The 20,818-nt window shown below is 34.5% G+C and overlaps 1 protein-coding gene across 7 annotated transcripts; it reads left to right on the top strand.

Annotated features, from left to right (window-relative positions):
- The first annotated feature begins 424 nt into the window (after positions 1–424).
- LOC110899584 (puromycin-sensitive aminopeptidase) lies at positions 425–13,125 on the top strand. 7 transcript variants are annotated; one of them, XM_022146467.2, is made up of 32 exons: positions 431–497; positions 772–821; positions 2,000–2,077; positions 2,173–2,214; positions 2,334–2,471; positions 2,548–2,623; positions 3,231–3,307; positions 3,424–3,537; positions 3,617–3,691; positions 3,791–3,898; positions 4,051–4,263; positions 5,065–5,126; positions 5,220–5,247; positions 5,338–5,424; positions 5,514–5,539; positions 5,625–5,688; positions 5,775–5,855; positions 5,967–6,014; positions 6,113–6,136; positions 6,238–6,306; positions 6,994–7,103; positions 7,562–7,642; positions 7,723–7,906; positions 7,995–8,143; positions 8,573–8,711; positions 8,790–8,936; positions 9,688–9,769; positions 9,849–10,024; positions 10,615–10,725; positions 12,254–12,370; positions 12,648–12,719; positions 12,858–13,125. In XM_022146467.2, the coding sequence occupies exons 5-32, from the start codon at positions 2,409–2,411 to the stop codon at positions 12,936–12,938; spliced, it is 2,664 nt and encodes an 887-aa protein (XP_022002159.1). In that variant the 5' UTR covers positions 431–497; positions 772–821; positions 2,000–2,077; positions 2,173–2,214; positions 2,334–2,408; the 3' UTR covers positions 12,939–13,125. The 7 variants fall into 7 exon arrangements, with proteins under 7 accessions (XP_022002160.1, XP_022002159.1, XP_022002158.1 ...); XM_022146466.2 differs by having other exon boundaries at positions 481–657; XM_022146469.2 differs by lacking the exon at positions 431–497 and adding an exon at positions 525–657 and having other exon boundaries at positions 738–801.
- Positions 13,126–20,818: the final 7,693 nt, after the last annotated feature.

Consider the following 20,818-nt stretch of genomic DNA (forward strand, 5'->3'; position numbering starts at 1 on the left):
AAGATAGAAGTTTAAACTTAAATTGTCAAACATTAAAACTTTAGGGTTGAAAAGGAAAATTACCATTTTTTTTGAAAGACTCCCAAAGCTTACATTACAACACATATATGCATAGTTGGGTTGTTTCTTTATAGTGTTTAATAATAGCGAAAATATAACTGTTCTTTTATTTAACTATTTTATCTAAATAATAAGGATTATATACAAGTTTATAATTTACATTTTTTCGTCATTTAACCCGTGTAATACACGGGGTTGTAAGCTAGTTATTTAATATATAAAATTACATACAAAGTTTATAAAGATATAACCTTTTATTATTTAATATATAAAATTATATTTATTCAACTCGGTTCTAACATACTTTTAATATTATAATCTATCACGCTGGCCATATCCACCCATACTGTCATCATCAACGGTTTATATAAATATCCCCTCTTTTACCTTTACTTCATCTTAGGTTTTCAAAGGCCACTCAGATCAACAACACAAGGGTAATTTTTAATTTTTTTAATTTCAATCTATAAGTTTTTAATTTGATTTTTCTTGGCCATAATTTCAAATTAACCCTATCTTGTATACCCCTAGTAGCCAGCCACTCTGTCTGTTCTTTCTTGATTTTAGAATTTAGGGTTTATCAATTCATTCATAGTGGTAAGTTTTGGTCATCTGGGTATCATCTTTTTTTAATTTTTATTATACCCTTTTGGCGAATTTATCTGAATCTTGATTAGTTGATGATGGCTCGATTGATTATTCCATGCAAAGGTTCCAGCTTGCCGAGGACTTGTCTCTTGGGTTTGATTTCTTCTGCTCATGTGATTACCTAATACCATCTTTAATCTTAATCTTAATCTTTATGTTTGTATGTTTTTAGTTATTGTGGAGATTAAGGATGTGTTGTTAGTTTGTTACATTGCTTTGACTTTTATTTGTCAAGTTTTAAGTTTTGTTTAAGTAGGTTTTGAGTGATTAAGAAGTTTTAAGTTTTAAGTAGGTTTTGAGTGACAACGGAAGGATTTTTTGTTTTTTATTTTTGGGATTCATTTTTAAGTATTAAACATGATGACAAAAGATCAAATACAAATACCCTTATCATACAAAATGTACAAATATAGTGAAAATGTAAAAAAACGCGGTGACATTTTCGTAATAATTTACTCGTAGAGTAATTATCAAAATTACTCTACAAATGATCTTGTAGGGTTGTAGAGTAATTTTGTAAAATGTTCTTGTAGGGTAATTTTGATTTGGTAAGGTAATTTTGTAGAGTATCATAATTACTCTACAAATGATTTTGTATGGTAATTTTGAATTGTATGTTGTCTGATAAACTTGCAGAGTAATTTTGATACAGTTGAAGAGTAATTTTGATGCAAAATAATTTTGATACACTTGTAGATTAATTTTGATAATTACCATACAAGATCAAAATTACGCTACAAGATCAAAATTACTCTACAAGATCATTTGTAGAGTAATTTTGATAATTACTCTATGAGCAAATAATTACGAAAATGCCACCGCAGTTTTTTGGCCTTTTCATGCCTTTTGTACGTTTTGTACGATAAGGCACTTTGTACGTGAACTTAACCCTAAACATGATTATATGGTTTTATTTTTGGGTTTGGTTGGGCAAGGATATATAAACGTTACTTAGATGTGTGGTAAGTGTTTATTGTGATTTGAAGGTTCAAAATTTGGTAATTTTACCATCTTAAAGACAAGGATAATTTATATATAATTATTTTGATAGTATATAATCAGAATCATTAGCAATATATCTAAACACTCCAAAACTGATATTGTGATTTGTTATTTCAGAAAACATTGCGACAATTTAGTCTACACAATCAATCGTTTCCATAGAATGTGTAACAAAATATCAAATTGCTAGTTCCTAGTTTACTCAACTGATATGTTAATGATCCTTTTTTAAGTGTACTGTTAAAACTTGTTACATGAGATATTTACATTACGAATGAAAACATTGCAGATTCAAGGTACTTCCCGTGCTTCATCTGTGAAATGTGCAAACACTCTCTCTAAATACAGACATTATCATAGTTCGCAGGTTTCGCATAATCTTATAATATTTTTTATGCTTAACTTTGCGTTTGTATTTAGGAACTAATTTGGACGTTTTTGTGGCATATTATTGTTTTGTAGATAATACATAGAAGTTGCCGATTTCCATACCATTCTTTACCGGTTAGTCTTTATGTTTTTTTTTTTTATTTTTATTTGTTTTTTTTATTAATTAATGATTCAAGTGCTCGAACTGGTTGATTTTTATTTTTTTATTATTATAACGCGAGTTCGTTCTCCAGAGAACGAGTTTAACAAGGACACTGATTCGGTCTGTGGCAACTGAACCGGCTGCAAAGTCAGTTGAAGAACCAAAAATGGACGCCCCTAAAGAAATCTTTTTAAAAGATTACAAATTACCTGAGTACTACTTTGATACGGTTTGTGTTTGGTTTAATCAAAACACTTGCTACTTTTTTAGTTATATATGATGTGCACTAACGGGCTGTTAATCAGGTGGATTTATCCTTTTCATTGGGCGAAGAGAAAACGATTGTGTCTGCAAAAATCAGCATTGTTCCTAGAGTTGATGGTATGATTTGCACATCTGGTCGTTTTATGTATTGGTATTTTTAATAATTATTATTTTTGTCTAACACTCAAAACAACTAATTATTTTATTATTACAAGCTGATCCACACTATCATCTACATTAGCGGTGTTCAACAAATTTAATTTTTCAAATTTTTTATATTTTTTTACCTGAATTTGTATTCGATTCGATTAAGATATGATTTAGTGGATTCGAATTTATGCCCAATTCGAAATTCGATTTGATTCGGTTCGTATTGGAAACTTGAATTCGAATCAAATTCGAATAAATTCGATTTAGTTCAAATTCACCCTAAATAATCAACTGTTTTACTTTTATTTTTTAAAACTACTACAAACTAATTATAAGGTCTTTTAGAGTTGGACCCAAATTTAGAAGTTTTTTTCCGTATGTGTGTGTATATATAATATTCATGTATATATAAATATAAAAAGATATATATGTATAATTTTAATTCGAAGTTCAAGTCGAAATGGAAATCATAAATTCGTATTCGATTACTTGACTCGAATTCGAATTGAATCGATCTCGAATACTTTAAAACCGAATTCGAATTGAGTTAAATTTCGAATTATCGTCTTGACAGGTGCTGCCTCTCCGTTGGTCTTGGATGGGGTTGATCTCAAGTTGATTTCGGTCAAAATTAATGGCAATGAACTGAAGGTATGCAATATAGAACCCCCCCCCCCCCACACACACACACACGGGCGCACAAACGTCTGTTACTCTGTTCTGAATTCAGATAAAATTAATGGCTAACGTTTACGCATCTTTTTCAGGAGGGAGATTTTCACTTGGACGCAAGACATCTTATTCTCACTTCACCTCCAAGCGGGAATTTTATCTTGGAAACCGTCACTGAGATTTTACCACAAAAGAACACATCATTAGAGGTAAAATAGTTATTATATAAGCTTTTTTTTTGGATTTATGTGATAAAGTTGTGTTTTTTTTTCTTTTCTTTTTATGCAGGGTCTTTACAAGTCTTCTGGTAATTTCTGCACACAATGTGAAGCTGAAGGTTTCCGAAAGATAACATTTTATCAGGTTCCTTATTTAATATGACTGTTGATTTGTATTCTATTATAGTATTGTTTATTCTCTCTTTCGTCTTAATTTTTAAATTTGTTTTGTTTACTGTTGCAGGATCGTCCCGATATTATGGCAAAATATACTTGTCGTATCGAGGCTGACAAGTCACTGTACCCCGTATTGTTGTCCAATGGAAACCTTATTGAGCAAGGAGACCTAGAGGTAAAAATATGGTGTATTTTACGCGCTAATCGAAATTTTGATTTTGATCGTTTTTGTTTTGATACTTTTACCTTGAGATTTTATATTAATTTAGAAGATCGGTCTAAGGGTTGTAACAAATTGTTGCTTTAAATATTTGAAAACTACTATAGGGTGGGAAGCATTTTGCGCTTTGGGAGGACCCGTTCAAGAAACCGTGCTATCTGTTTGCGTTAGTTGCGGGCCAGTTAGAGAGTCGAGATGATACTTTCACAACGTGTTCGGGTCGTAAAGTTGCCCTGAGAATATGGACCCCACCAGAGGATCTTCCGAAAACCGAGCATGCGATGTATTCCCTCAAAGCAGCCATGAAATGGGATGAAGAGGTCGGTTCTTTGATTTACCTTTTATTATCTTCTTTTTGTAAATGTGGTGAAAATGGGCGGGTTTGCTTAACGGGATGAAACGTATAGTTTTTTGTTTGAGTTAAAAACGGGCCGGGCTGAGCGATCCTGCAAACACGTCTGTATTTATTTTATTCAACTTTCTTATAAACAATTAGCATGTTATATGTAAATACAAACTTTCAATTTTTTTTAAATCAAGCAATACAGGAGGTTTGACTTATTATATATATTAAAAGGCTATTTTGTCAACATCAATCATCTTTGGCCCCTCAACTTTAACAATGACATATTTAGCCCCTCAACTTTAATAATTTTTTTTTATTTTCGTTATTTACCCTTACACTATATTATATTATAATTGCTATTTAGACCTTCAACTTTTAGTTTTTTCCCTCCACATTTTATTCTAATTACTATATAGACCCTGAACTTTTAGTTTTTTCCTTTTACTTATTTTCTTTCGTTTCTTTTTAGTTTTTTCCGTATGTATTGTTGTTAGTAGGTTATTTCAATTACATTTCGAACCAGCCGCATATATTTGTTTTTATGGTTATAACGAGTGTCGATACTGTAACGAAAGCTTTTCCATGACTTTTGAATACTGCCGCAACGTGGTTTTTTTTTTATCTTCACGTTGACTGGCCCGTTGCGATTTGCTTATTTTTATCTACGTTTCAAACCGCTGTGGGGCGGGGGTGGTAACCCACTTAGTTAAGATAAAAAACCTAATTTACGTCTACTTGGTAAAGTGTTGACTTGCCCCCCTCCCCCCTTTTGTAGGTTTATGGACGCGAATATGATCTTGATATCTTTAATATCGTGTCGGTTCCCGACTTCAACATGTAAGCACTAAGCAATATATTTTTACTTGCGTTTTTTAATATATTTTTCCACGTTAACCGATGCTCCGTTTCCATTAAACTTGTGATTGCCAGGGGAGCCATGGAGAACAAGAGCTTGAACGTATGCGCTTTAATCTTTGTTTTCTTTTTATTATCTTATATCCATATGATAATATGTATACCATTTCATCTTTTTTTGGTTGTTAAACAGATCTTCAATTCCAAGCTTGTTTTGGCGTCACCTGAAACCGCTACAGATGCCGATTACGCCGCAATTTTGGGTGTAATTGGTCATGAGGTATGTTGTTTGTGTATCTATTTTTTCGAGTTCTATATCCTTGTTTAAATCATAATAACGTGCGTCTATTTTCTTCTGTTTTTTTGCAGTACTTCCATAATTGGACCGGCAACAGGTTCTCTTATATCCAAAATCATATTCTGTTTTATTGTTTAATTTTATATGATTTTCTACAAAATGTTGTACTCAAATATATGTAGGGTGACTTGTCGGGACTGGTTCCAATTGAGTTTAAAGGAAGGTCTTACCGTTTTTCGTGATCAAGTAAGCGCGCGTCAACTTTTACAAACAAGTTTCTTTTTTCTTTAAAGTATAAATTGTAAGCTTTTTGTGGTTAACTCGTGTTGCAGGAGTTTTCATCTGATTTGGGAAGCCGTACAGTCAAGCGGATCGGTGATGTTTCAAAGCTTCGTATATATCAATTTTCACAGGTTATTTTAACCAATAAAATATCATATTTTTATAGCTAGAGCATTTATTCATTTTTTAATATGTAATACTAATAGTCGGCTGTCGTGATATTGTTTTGTCATCGTTTCTAGGATGCGGGTCCCATGGCTCACCCCGTTAGGCCTCACTCTTACATCAAGGTTCAAAACTCATCTTTGTTGTCTTTAATATCTTATTTAATTTCTTGATAATTTCAAGTTTTATTACTCACATATTTTTACATGTTTTTTTTTTCTAGATGGACAACTTCTATACTGTAACGGTATGATTTTAATTTTTTCGACCCGTTTGATATAAGTTACCGTATCTTGGCATAAAAAGGTGACTATTTTTTATTTTATTTTAATAATTTTGTTATTACAGGTGTATGAGAAGGGAGCCGAAGTTGTGCGCATGTACAAAACATTATTGGGAAGTCAAGGGTTCCGAAAGGTAAAAAACGATGGCTAAATGGTTGAAATTTGAATATAGGGCTGAGCAGAAAACCGAAAAAACCGAACCGCACAAAAAACCGAAAAAATCAAACTAAAAAATCGAACAGAAATTTACGGTTCGGTTACGATTTTGCATTTTATGAAAACCGAACCGAACCAAATTACCTAAAAAATTAACTTTTTAATGTTTGTTATGTATTTAGGAATTATTTGTTTTATTCTTGAATGTTTAAGTATTTTATAATAAAAACATTAACATGTTTATTTATCTTTGAAATGATTTATCCGTTGCTTACAAGAAATAACAAAATTTAACCTAATAATAAGTAAACGATTTTCAAAGTATTATAAAAGAAAATGTCTTAATAAAAACTTTGGAGGACGATAAATATAGATCAGAAGTTAGGTCTATGTGAATAATATTAATTAAAAAGGTTAAACATAATAACTTAAATGTAAGCATCTAAGAAAGATTATTAAATCTTGGATTATACTTTTAAATTTTGAATCTTATGTAATTTTGTTCCATAAACCGAAAAAACTGAAACCGAATTTTCAATAACCGAAAACTGAACATTTCGGTTACGGTTATGGTTTTACTATAAAACCGAACTATGCACACCCCTAGTTGTATATAAGATGTTTATGTGTTTATCTTTTGTAATATTAACACATGTGATTCCAGGGTACGGATTTGTACTTTCAAAGGCACGATGGGCAGGCGGTAACTTGCGAAGATTTCTTTGCTGCTATGCGAGATGCTAATGATGCAGATTTTGCTAATTTCTTGTTATGGTATTTGGCCAACTTTTTTATATGATTTTATTGTTTGGATAAAATGATTCTTATTATTTAGGGGTCTAATAAATTCTATATATACTTAAAATGCTATTTTGTCAACATCAACCAACTTTGGCCCCCCAACTTTGGTAATGACATACTTAGCCCCTCAACTTTAATAATTACATTTTTAGCCCCTCATCTTTAATAGTGTTTCCTTTTTCTAAATTTTCATTATTTACCCTTGCACATTATTATAGTTACTATCTAGACCTTTGCTTATTTTTATCTACGTTTTGAACCCACTGCGAAGCGTGGGTGGTAACCCACTAGTTGTTTCATAAATATTTATCAGTACTACATAATCTGTTTCACAACAAGCATTCAAACACACCCTTTTTGTCATCTAATTTGTTACCCTTTTTCCTTTTTCATTAAATTTATCATGTGTGTGATTCATGATTCTTGTTAAGGTATTCACAAGCCGGGACTCCGGTCGTTAAGGTTACGTCTTCTTACAACGCTGAAGCTCACACCTTTTCTTTGAAATTTAGGTAATTTTTTCTTCAAAGATTTCGGACATGTAGATATTTTGATATATGTAAATAACTTGTTAGTTTTGACCTTTTTCCAGTCAAACGGTACCGCCTACGCCAGGTCAGCCCATAAAGGAACCAATGTTTATTCCCGTGGCTGCCGGGCTTCTTGATTCAAACGGCAAAGATATGCCGTTATCATCGATTTATCATGACGGGAAATTAGAGTCCGTTGCGTGTGGTGGTCAGCCCGTTAACACCACCGTTCTTAGGGTTACAAAGGTAAAGTTTTGTATTCAACAGGTGTTTCAAAATGTACGCTTTTTGATCTCATAAAATGTCGAAAATGACCCGTATTTTACTTTACTAGGCTGAAGAAGAGTTCGTGTTCACTGATGTGCCCGAAAAACCGATTCCGTCTCTGCTACGGGGTTACAGTGCTCCTATACGTCTACACTCTGATCTCACCGATAATGATCTGTTTTTCCTTCTTGCTCATGATTCTGATGAATTTAACCGGTAACTTCTCTTAATTAGATAGTTTTTTTTTTAAATTCTAGAGTAAAATGCCATTTCCATCCCTGAGCTTTGGCCAGTTTTGCGACTTTCGTCCAAAGGTTTGTTTTTTCACATCTGAATCCAAAAGGTTTGAAATCTTTTCCATTTTTATCCAAAAGTCAGGGGTATTTCCGTCTTTTGAATACTTGTACATAAAGTTAAAAAGACCGAATTGCCCTTTAAGTTAACAAAAAGACAGAAATACCCCTGACTTAACGGAGAAAATGGATGAAGTTAACGAGTTGGATGAAAATGGCAAGATTTCAAACCTTTTGGAAAACAAACTTTTGGACGAAAGTCACAAAAGTGACCAAACCTCAGGGACGAAAATGGCATTTACTCTATTTTATAAGAAAACCGAATTTTAATAGATAATTTTGGTTATCGCAGTTGGGAAGCCGGACAAATATTGGCAAGGAATATAATGCTTAGCCAAGTAGTTAATTTCCAAAAGGATAACGCGTTAGTTCTTGATCCACAGTTTGTGCACGGTATTAAATGCATTCTTTTGGATTCGAGTCTTGACAAGGTATTTGTTTATGTTTTTTTTTTCCTTATATTTTTTATTTGAATAAACTGTAAAACTAAATTTACTTGTTAAATTTAGGAATTTATTGCAAAAGCAATAACGCTTCCTGGTGAAGGTGAGATCATGGACATGATGGAAGTAGCCGACCCTGATGCGGTCCATGCCGTTAGAAAATTTATCAGAAAGCAACTAGCTTCGGAATTGAAGCAAGAGCTCATAAACCTGGTACCGAGTTTTTAATCATTTTACTCTTATTTTAATTTAATCTAAGAGACCTTTTCTTTTATTTTCCACAAAAAAAGGCCTGTAAACGAACACGAACATATAACCGAATTTTTATGTTTGTGTTCGTTCATTAAGAAAATGGGCATGTTCGTGTTCGTTTATGTTCGTTCGTTTAAGACCTAAACGAACAATTCACGAACGTAAACAAACATAAAACAACATAAGCGAACATAAAGTAGCTTTTTTATATAAATGATTGATTAATTACGATAAGTTCTATTGCATAGCTTATTTTTGTTATTGGAAAGTCCTATTATTAAATAGTTATGTGTATATAAGTAGTTAGAAAGCCTCTCTTATATGTTTGTATTTGTATAAATATAACTCCATATGTATTTATTAAAATATAAACTAACAAAAATAAAACGAACATAAATGAACAAGCATAAACGAACGATCACGAACATAAATGAACGAACAACACATATGTTCATGTTCGTTCGTTTAATTAAATGAACAAATATGTTTGTTTGTTTAGTAAATAAACGAACTTCCCGCCGAACAAGTTCACGTACAGTTCATGAACGTTCGGTTTGTTTATAGGCCTAAAAAATGACATTTTTTTCTTGAATGATGAAAATCTGGCAAACACTTAAACTATTATCTAAATATCATAACTTCAAAACATTTCTATTACATATAATCTAACAATATTACAAAAATCATTTTTAAAAATTAAAATGCTTGACAGGTGAAAGAAAACAGGAGCACAGAAAAGTACGTATTTGACCACGCAAATATGGCGAGACGGGCTTTAAAGAACACCGCCCTTGGTATTTTTTGCTTTCTTGTTGACCGTGTGTTTTAGGCACCGAAATCTTTGTGTTTGACTGTTGACTTTTTGGAAAATAGGTTATCTTGCATCTCTTGAAGATGAAGAGATCACGGAGCTTGTGTTGCATGAATACAAAACCGCCACAAATATGACGGATCAGTTTTCGGCTCTGGCAGCCATTGCCCAGAAACCCGGTAAAGCCCGTGATGATGCGTTGGCTGATTTCTATAACCAATGGCAGCATGACTATCTGGTAGCCTCACCACGCCTTCAAAATTCAATATATTTTTTTTTACATATTATGAGTTTTTTTTAGTAAAATGCCATTTTCTTCCCCGAGGTTTGCCCAGTTTTTCGACTTTCGTCCAAAGGTTTGTTTTCCGCATTTGGATCCAAAACGTTTGAAATCTTGCCATTTTCATCCGGCGCGTTAACTCCATCCATTTTTTCCGTTAAGTCAGGGGCAATTTCATCGTTTTGTTAACTTAAAGGGCAATTCGGTCCTTTTCACTTTATGTAAAAACAAAAAGACCGAATACCCAATTGCTCTTTAAGTTGACAAAAAAGACGGAAATACCCCTGACTTAACAGAGAAAAATAGACGGAGTTAACGAGCCTCTAATGAAAAATGGCAAGATTTCAAACCTTTTGGATCTAGATGCGGAAAAAAAAACATTTGGACGAAAGTCGCAAAACCGGCCAAACCTGATGGACGAAAATGGCATTTTACTCTTTATTTCTTAAATAATCAAATTGGATATCGGAATTTGCTTTGAAACGATTGTTTTGATTAAATAAATAATAGTGGGATTTTGTCTTACGTATTTTAATTTGTATTTTTAGGTGGTTAATAAGTGGTTCGCACTTCAATCCTCATCGGATATTCCTGGGAATGTCGAGAATGTTCACAAACTTTTGTCTCATCCAGCATTTGACCTTAAAAATCCCAACAAGGTTAGATCTTCGGTTCATTAATTCAGTTGCTGTTACGTTTTTTAGCGGCAAGTTTTATCTGTGTTCATGAAAACAGGTTAAATTTTGTTGCTATCGAGTCCGTTGGGTCAATTTAACTTGCGTAGAAATCTTGGTTTTAAAATGCACGCGCATTACATGATGTGGTGACGAGATCGCATTGCGTGTTGCGATTTCATTATGCGCATTTGAACAAATCTGGCCATCGATTTAGAATGTGTTTTAGTAATTGAACATGTTGACCATTAGAGATGATGAGAATTTATTGTATTGAGTAAAGTACACGAATGGTCCCTGTGGTTGACCAAAATTTTGGATTTAGTCCCTAGCTTCTTTAGAGTACACGTGTGGTCCCTGTGGTTTGTACTTTGTAACACATTTAGTCCCCAACTTTTGCCAAAAGTACACTGATGGTCCCTATGGTATGCATCATGGTTTAAAAAAACGTCCGAGGCGGTCGTACTGAGGCGCGCCTCAGTTTGAAACGGAGAAAAAACGTATATGAGGCGGCGCCTCAGGGTCAGAAATTATACGCACGCCTCAGTGGAGTGAGGCGTAAGTTTCAGATCTGAGGCGGACCGATTTTGGAGAGGCGTACTTATGTATTTTGGGTTGGATGAAGACGTACGACGCTTGTGGCTATGCGCAATCAAGAAAAAATAGGGTAGAACAGAGATGGAGACATACCTTATAGCGATGGATTACCAAGAAAATTAGGGTAGAAGTAGAACAGAGGAGTTGATGACGGCAATAAATGTAACTTATTAGGGTTACTGAAGAAAATAACTAGAGCTTTATTTATTTCATTTACAAAAACTTACATAAACACCCTTAAACATTAAACTTTTATCATAGTCAACCCAAAACTATTCTCACAAGTCTATTTACATTAGGAAAGTTCTGTATTTTATGTTTAGTATTTTATTTTTAAAAGATATATAATTTTTATATTGATTTTTTAATTCCGCCTCGGGCATACGCCTCGGTTCGTCTCGAGGCTTACGCCTCGTGAGGCGAAGGGAAAACGCCTCGAAACTCGTTTCCGTTTTTTTAAACCTTGGTATGCATTATGTAACGCTTTTGGTCACTAAACGTTGGGGACTAAATGCGTTACAAAGTTCAAACCACAGGGACCATCTGTGTACTTTTGGCAAAAGTCGGGGACTAAATACGTTACAAAATGCAAACCACAGGGACCATCGGTGTACTTTTGAAAAACTAGGGATTAAATCCAAAATTTAAGTTAACCACAAGGACCATTCGTGTACTTTATTATATTTTAGTGTTTAAAAGGTAGCAAGTTAAAATATTATCTGTAAATAATGTTCTAGTACTTTCTTAATAACGAAAGCCTCGCATATGTGATGTGCGGATCACGCATCGGAGCGCCACACACTTTTTAAAACCAAGTTTGAAATTAAACAGGTCAAATTGGTCCCACGAGCCCATAACCTTTTTAAGTGTTATTCTAATTCTAATGTTTTCAACGCCTACAAATCAATTTGGACAGGTGTACTCGTTGATTGGAGGATTTTGTGCTTCGCCTGTTAATTTCCATGCCAAAGATGGTTCGGGCTACAAGTTCTTGGGAGAAATTGTTGTGCAGCTTGACAAACTGAACCCGCAGGTGCAAATGACTTATTTACCCTTTCTTTGTTTCTCTCTCTTGGGTTATTGGAGGAGCCCTATCCCACATCGAAAGAATAAGACCTTCGGTTGTATTAATAAGATCTTGGGTTACTCCCTCTATAACCAATTGGTTTTAGAGTGGAACCCCATAGACTTCAATATGGGTCATGCCAAAATCACAGCTTTAGAACATCTTTGTAGTATTTATAGAATTATATGATCCAAATCTTTTGGGTCATGCTGAATTTACCATTTTACCCTTGTCTTGGTTGCAGGTGGCGTCTCGCATGGTTTCAGCCTTTTCTAGGTGGAAGCGGTATGATGAAACTCGCCAAAACCTTGCCAAGGTAATAATGTCTCTTGATCTTTAAGTCAAATTTGTTTGACCCATTTGACTGTTCTTTTACTCAAATTCGAATTGACCCGTTTAAGATAAAACACATACTTTGATAAATGGTTGATATTCTTGTTGAAATTGGGAACAGGCACAGCTGGAGATGATTGTGTCGGCTAACGGGCTTTCTGAGAATGTATACGAGATTGCATCGAAGAGTTTGGCCGTCTAGGAAGATTTTTTCTGTCTATTTATGAGAATCAATTTGGCAATCATATACAAGTGAATTAGAATAAACTTTTGTCTGAAACTTTTAAACTAAAAGTAGGTATGAGCAATGATAGGTTAATAACTGCTTTTAGTTATTTAGTATGAAAAAAAAGTGACTGGTTATAAAAGTTTAAAAGAAAATTGTTGAATTTGGATTTAATTAAAAAAGTAGAAGTTTTAATAGAGTTTGTAAGTTTATAAGGTCACCCTCCTATATATATAACAAATAGTTTAAAAGAAAAGTGTTGAGAGTGATTTGGATTTAATTATCCATTTATCCTTACCAGCATGGGGGTCAAAGTTGGGGGAGGGTTTTCTAATATTTTTTTAAACAATAACAAAAAAAAAAGGGTGGGCCCTTCCACGCCCAAGACAACCCCATCGTTTTTGAAGCTTGAGGGTGGCAGCCATGTGTCGCTCCACACCCTTTCTTCCAGCCTCTTCACCCCTTGTAGTCTTACACGTAAATGTTTAGACTAGAAGGGTTATAATTAATTACACAAACGGTGCTTGTGGTATCTTTGGATTATGGGTTTTGTTCTTCCAGTTTGTCTACCATAGCGCTTTTGATTGGCGACACTAGCTAACGCTAAAAAAACCATTTAATCTTTGTCAAATGACCAATATTGTGACAACCCGTACTTCCGAGGTTAGTATCTTTCGTTATCGCGATAATAATTTACGGGTCATTACGTTTTGCTTTCGTTCGAGTCACACGTTTTATATAATTCAACTTATTTAATTAACTTAGCTCGCGTCATTACGTTTTGCTTTCGTTCGAGTCACACGTTTTATATAATTCAACTTATTTAATTAACTTAGCTCGCGTCATTACGTTTAGTTTGCAAACAACTTAACTCGGTTCCATGACCCGACTCAAACTCGCACGACTGAAACCTAAAACCCGAACTCATGGAATTCACGGCCCAAGACTTGTTCGTTTGTGCCACCTCTTCAGTTGCGGCCCACTCTATGTAAACTCAACCCACCACCCACTTATGATCGGCCCAAGCCCAAACATCCTACAACATGATTTAAGCCCAACCCGTTTCACTTGCGGCCCATGTAAACTTTCGGCAAAGTAAGTCAACCCAAGACCCATACCCCTTGACCCGTTAGTTCGCGACCCAGTTGAAGTGTGGCCCAAGTGAGTTACGTAAATCAGGAGCCAAGCCTAAACTCAATTCCTAAACCGCCCCATGACCTTATGATATTAATACGTGTAGTTGCATGATGTTTTCATAAAACACTTCCAAAAACCCTCAAGCCAGGCTCCAAGTTTTTGACACCTAGGCTAATCGGGTCCCCTTCACTGCTAGGTAACTAGTGCTTGTGTTTTTGCGATAGTTATACGTGTTTATGCATGCTTTTATATATATCTTGGCTGTGTTTTGGGTATATCTTCTGGATTCTTGATGATATGATGATAACATGTAGTATAGGATTCATAAAAATCAAGTATGATGCTTAGTGTTGTTGATTAAGTATGTATAGACATTATATATGAATTAGGGTTTTGATGATTTCATGGTTTGGTTGAAACTTGCTGGTTTTAATGTTGTAGATGATGTATGGCGATGATAAACTGCTGTAGTTAATGTGAATAGGTCGTTTGGATTGTTGGGTAATTGTTTTTGGGGTTCGGGTAATGAAACAAGGTCTGTTCAGAGAGTTACAGCCGACTTTAATCGGCTGTAACCGGGTCAAAAGTTAACAAACACTGATATTTCTCGACTCTATACCTTATTTCCAGGAAATGCCTTTCAAACCCTACTGGAATTGCATTTTTTCGACGTCGTTTGATATTTTAAACGAATTATTTCGTAACAAAGGTCCAGGCTGCGTTTTCTGTCAGAATTTGTAGCCCGTTACGAATGCCATAACTCAATTTAGGACTTGAGTTATCATCTAAAATTTTTACTGTAGGTAGTCCCAGGTGTTGATAAAAACCTCCCACTGAAATTTCGTTTAAAGAGTTAACGGGGATTTTTAAATAATATTTTTGGCATCAACTATCATCAAAATGTTATAAATCAGACCTAGGTGTAAAGAATGATTTTTAGTGATTTTTCTGGAAATATTCAGGTCATGAGAAAAATATACTAGTATTCGGGAACTAAATAACATGTTGTGTTAAAATATCATAATTTTATGAGCTCGTTATTATTTTAAATAAATTCCAGAAAACTGCCTAAAATCTGACGTGAAACTGCAATGTGCTGAAAGTGATTGTAATTGTGTTAAATATGCATACATGTTACAACAAGGTGTTAAATGTTATTAGAAACCTTAGCGGGTGTCAACCAATGTGTTTATGGATTAATATGATCACGTGCACTAACTTACACGAACGAATAATTATACGTTAAAGGTGATTCTATGGCTATGCGTTCGACTACGTGTAGGATTACATGAATTAAACTAATTGAAATGGTAAACATATCAGGAAGAGATTGACCATTCCTGATTACCTTTCACCTTTACTACTGAGCAAATTAAGATGAGTTCATAACCTTTTCCAAAAGCATGCGTTCCTAGTTGGAACAACACTTTTTACGGTAGCCTTGGTTGGGGCTACACGCGCGTTCCTAGTGGAACCACTGAAACATACTATTCACTGTAGGTGGAGTAGTACACTTAAACTAAATGAAAACTCTATCAGGAAAGTCCCTACATTTTTACCGATTAGATTACCGGAGAGGCATACGCGGGGTATTAGTTGATAATGCTATTAGGTTTGACAAACCTCACACCGTGCTGGGAGCCGGGCGTGAACCTTTAACTTTCACTTTTACAGTAATGTTGATAGACATTAATGAGGGCACAAACGAAACGTCAGCATTCGGTACACAGTTTAGTCATTTGACGAGGGTTAGCTATCCAAGTCATACATAAACCAAAAACAATTATGAACTTTACTTTTGCTTAACTAAAATTTGTGAATTCGCCAACTTTATTGTTGACACGTAGTTCCATGCTTTGCAGGTCAGTAGGTACAACTGGGACGGATGTTGCAACTGCCGGAGTGGTGTGGTTCATTAAACATTATGTTTTGAAACAATTATTAAATTTGTGGTTTTAAATTCTTGTCGGATTTTTACTTTATTTCCGCTGCAACATAAATTGTGTTTTGACAATTAAAACTTCATCGTTAATCATGTTATTAGTGATGTTTTTATAGTTTTAAATATTTGGTTCAACATGATTAGTGGCTAGATTCTGGTCAGTCATACGCCTCGCGGTAAAACTCCGCATGTGGAAATTGAAGGTGTGACAAATATACCCTTAAAAAGCCTACAATCCTTGTCCCTTGTCTCAATATCCATCGTTTACCCACAACCACCGCCAAAAGATGCGGATGGAGATGGAGGTGTGATTCAATTCCGGCTACGAAATGGATAGTACAAAATCTTGAGATTGACGTAAGCAGTGATTAAAATTGTGTAAATCAAACGGAGAAAATGGTGGTCTTAATTATTACACATTTAATATTTTTCAAAGAAATTAATGAAGTTTTGGATTAAGTAAAAATGTATGAACTGAATCAAAAGGCGTCAAAAAAATTGTTCCACATTTAATATTTTTCAAAGAAATTAATGAAGTTTTGGATTAAGTAAAAATGTAAAAATATTTTTGAAAGAAATTGTGTTAGTGTTCTTAGAATAAGTATCTATATACGAGTAAATGAATTGAATGAGACAAACGTTCATAAAAGTCTAAGGTGGACCTCTAGATGTGACATGACATGGCCAAAAATCAACACATTTGTCAAATAATAATGAAAACAAATCTTATGATCTAGTCACTTTTGGATGGTAACAAAAATTGGTGTTATTCAACAAAGACTCGTAGTCTTTATACGAAATGGACCGTTGTTATCGTCTCATAAGCAAAAAAATAAAAGATGAACGATGGTTGTCTGAGAATAATTGGTTCCTGGGGCGCATCCTGAGTTTTCATCTCTACTTTTGAAATTTTCTACTTGTGCATACACAAAATCACAAGATTGACTAGAAAATGCATGGAACAAATTGATAGAATAAAAAAATTAATAGAACCAATAACAATTGATGAAACCTATAAAATTAACGACTGAAATCAATCTTTCGATAATTGCTAAAAGTTTTCTTATTTAACTAGGGATGTTGTTGGAAAACATGTTACCATCAAATAAAAGCTTTTGCACACTAGAAAATTTGCTAATGCTAAAGGGCAATGAACATGTTACGCGGTTATTGGACAAACTAAAATGACTGAGATTAGTCGAACATATATGAAACAAAAATAATCGGCGAAAATCCTTGAGATCGGTGATGGGTGTTGCCTGGCGACAAACTATTAATCGGAATCCATGATGACATAGGGCGCCAGGGCCGGATCATTGTTTCTTGAGGCTGAGGCCTAAAGTGAACTCTAAATGTGAGGCCCTTTCTAGTTTTTAACTGATATTATTTTGTATTTTTTAAATATATGGTGGTATTGTTACATTTTATAGTGATGTTTTATAAAAAGAACTAGATTATGTTGATGTTATTATTATTTGAATTATTTTAATATCAAATTAAGTTTCTATCCTCCTTAAAAGGTGTTTCCAGCGATACCCTGTCTACTCTTATAAACCATTTTAGTAACCTAAAAACTCCTTGCTGGTGACTTCTGTAAACCAAAAACACAAAATGAATACACATATATATATATTTTTTTCCAAATTAGAGGCCTTTAGAGGAGTGGTGGCCTAAAGCAAGGGCTTTAGTTGGCTGACCCTTCAGCCGGCTCTGCAGGGTGTGAGGGTGGAGACTACGACAGTTGTTCTAACGTAAGAAGAAGAATTGTTGAGGATTCATGAAGAAGAAACATATTTTTATTATATATATTTTTTAATAAGAGGGACAAAAGAGTAACCTTATATAATTTGTAGTAGAAAATCTAACGTAGTCGATGTCATGGGATAAACTGATACGACTGAGTGAGTAATGAGTGTTAAAGTTATAACTTCTGAAAAGTTGAGAACAAAATACACATGAAAAATCCAACTAACATAATGGTTCGGGTCAGCCATTCAAGGTTAGAGGTTGTTTTGCAATCTTATACTGAGCCATAAAGAAGTCTGACCAATTAAAAGATAGTTTATGAATTGGTCAGCATGTTTTACAATTTACTCATTAAAAAGCTTCATAAACCATTAAAAAGTGTCTTTTAATTGAATCAAACATACTTATTTCTGACCAATTCAGAAATAGCGACTAAAAGATTATAAAACAAGACCTTTTAATCATGGTTTTATTTGAGTTATGATGTGAATAAAAGTAAAATGACAAATTTATAATACTTTATTACGGATTTTGAAATTTGGTATTTTTAATTTTATATAAAGAATCAAGTCCCAACTAGTTGATAAAGATTAGAACGTGGGTATGGTGGGGCGGGAATTTGGGGCATGGGTTGACACGTGAATTTCGAGGGGCATCGCTAGTCAGTTGCGTGTTGGGTTGGTATGGCGGGGCGTAACTAGCCCGCGTGGGTTGGCCACATGTTATAATTTTTTTTCAATTATTATAGAAATACACACAAAATTAAAAAAAAAAAAAAAAGCCTAGCCACCTATAGCCTAGCCAACCCAGCCAATGAGAGCCGGCCATGGAAGACCGCTAGGCCCGCCCAACACCCGGGCTGAAACCCCGCCCAAGAGGCCACGCCGAAACCCAAAGCCACCCGAGATGGTGACTTGAGCGTTTGTACCCATCTCACGCCCCAACCCCGCCCCATACCCCATTACAATAGCACATCCCTCCTTGTGCATGGAATACGGTGTAGGAATAATTGTGGGCCCTTAATTGATAAGTTATAATAGTAGAAAGAACGTATATTTGATTTTTTGGAATCATGTTTTAGAATCGTTATCTTAAAATAGATTTCAATTATATTCGTGTTTTCACCTCGTGATACAATAATCGGTCGGAAATGATTAATTTGAATAAAACCCACACAATGATTTTCATATGTTATTATGGTGATGAATGTTTTATGTAGTTTGCAATCCTCTTTTCATCTTCTTTTATAGTACTGAGATAAAATTCTCAATGAGCTTTAGATAAAACTGAATGAATAAACTACTACAAGAGACCACCTTTAAAGAAATTTTATAAATCTGGCGGGTTGCCACATTATTTTTAAATTACAAATTTGCTATCTCGGTGTAGCGGCGCAGCTTGTTGCCCGTTTACCAACTATCTCGATGTAAATTACCTGTTTATTAATAAATAATAAAAATACTTTATAGGTGAAGTTGAATAAAAGTAGAATAGTTGCCTGTAAAAAAAAAAAAAAAAAAAAAAAAAAAAAAAAAAAAAAAAAAAAATTGGCTAATAATAGTTAAAATCAAAACCATTTGACAACTAGGAAAAACTGCCTTGGGCTTTTGTCACATGATGCGGTTCAATAAGACCTTTCCGGCCGTTGGTTATACGTCCGTAACTCCACTTTTACCTCAAGTTGCCTGTTTGAAGTTTGGACTTTTTTTTGCTTTGTTTCTCCTTCCTCAACTGGTCCAAATAATAGTAGTCTATCAACTTTTGGATCAACAACCTGTCAATAATGAACCAAATGTCTCATTTTTGTTGTTTCTCGGTAATGATTCGAAATTGCATAACAAATATTTCAATAAGCTCTTAAAAATACAAGTTAAAACTTAGACGTGGTCAAGCAAAACCCCTTTTGAGTCATGGTTCTAGTTACCATATTGATGAGTTTAACTTTTCGATTGTAATATATTGTTGCTCAGCCTACCCGGTGTGGGGCGTGGAGAGGAGGAGGGGAAGCCCCTCCACGCCCCCTACACTGCCCCGCGAGTGGCGTTTCATGGCGTGGAACGCATGGGGCTTCAGGATCTTCACAGGCGTGGGGGAATGGCTTTTGAGGTGTAGTTTGTTGATTGGTGGTTGGTGATTGGAAGATGGTGATTGGTGTAGACATTAATAAATAAAAACCATTAAACAAAGAACGCCCCTCCACCTTGCTCACCAGCTCATGGTTTTGAAGGGCAAAGCCCCCTATGCCTACGTGGCAGACATGTGACGCTCCATGCCCCATCCACCTTCACAATTATACCGAATAGCCTCACAACAAAACCTAACTTCTGTTTGTGTGTTGCAATCAAACATGAGTTTAAAATTTTCCTGCCTTTAGAACAAAATTTGCCTCACCCTATGTGACTATATAAGTGTGAGGTAAAACTCAAAGACAGTACTTTCTAAAAGTCTTTGTTACTTATTAACTCAAGTTTGATGATCCATATATGTGGGACAAACTTAAACCCATTCTCACTTTTTAGATTTCATTCAAACATCCCGATCATGAAAAATACCTATTCACCTTAGCTTCAGTTCGACAGATCTTATCTCATTGTGAAACTATCATCAAAGATAACTCAAAGTCATATATGTAAGACTAAATATGTATTTATATGTATTTAATCTAGTAGTCATCATTATCATTTATATAATATAGATCAAAATATATTAAAACCTTATAATATATTAGTTGGTAATTGTTGATGGACCGATTTACCCTTATTACCTAATAAGGTTTCCTCTTGAGTGTATTTAAAGAGATGATTAGAGAGAGTTTTAGGTTAGACAATAATTATAACATCACACATATTCGACCTCCTCTCTCTCCATTACTACGAATTCTCTACCCTTAAGAATTTAGTACTACCATCAAGAACATACACTCTGAACGGGAACCAGATCACGCTGACTAGCATGTCGAACTCTATGGCTGCATCTGTATCTAGACTATCTGTTGGCATGTCTTGTGACAACTCTCATAATTGCAGGTATC

The sequence above is a fragment of the Helianthus annuus genome, chromosome 13 (genome assembly GCF_002127325.2).
Source record: "Helianthus annuus cultivar XRQ/B chromosome 13, HanXRQr2.0-SUNRISE, whole genome shotgun sequence".
NCBI classification, from domain to species: domain Eukaryota; kingdom Viridiplantae; phylum Streptophyta; class Magnoliopsida; order Asterales; family Asteraceae; genus Helianthus; species Helianthus annuus.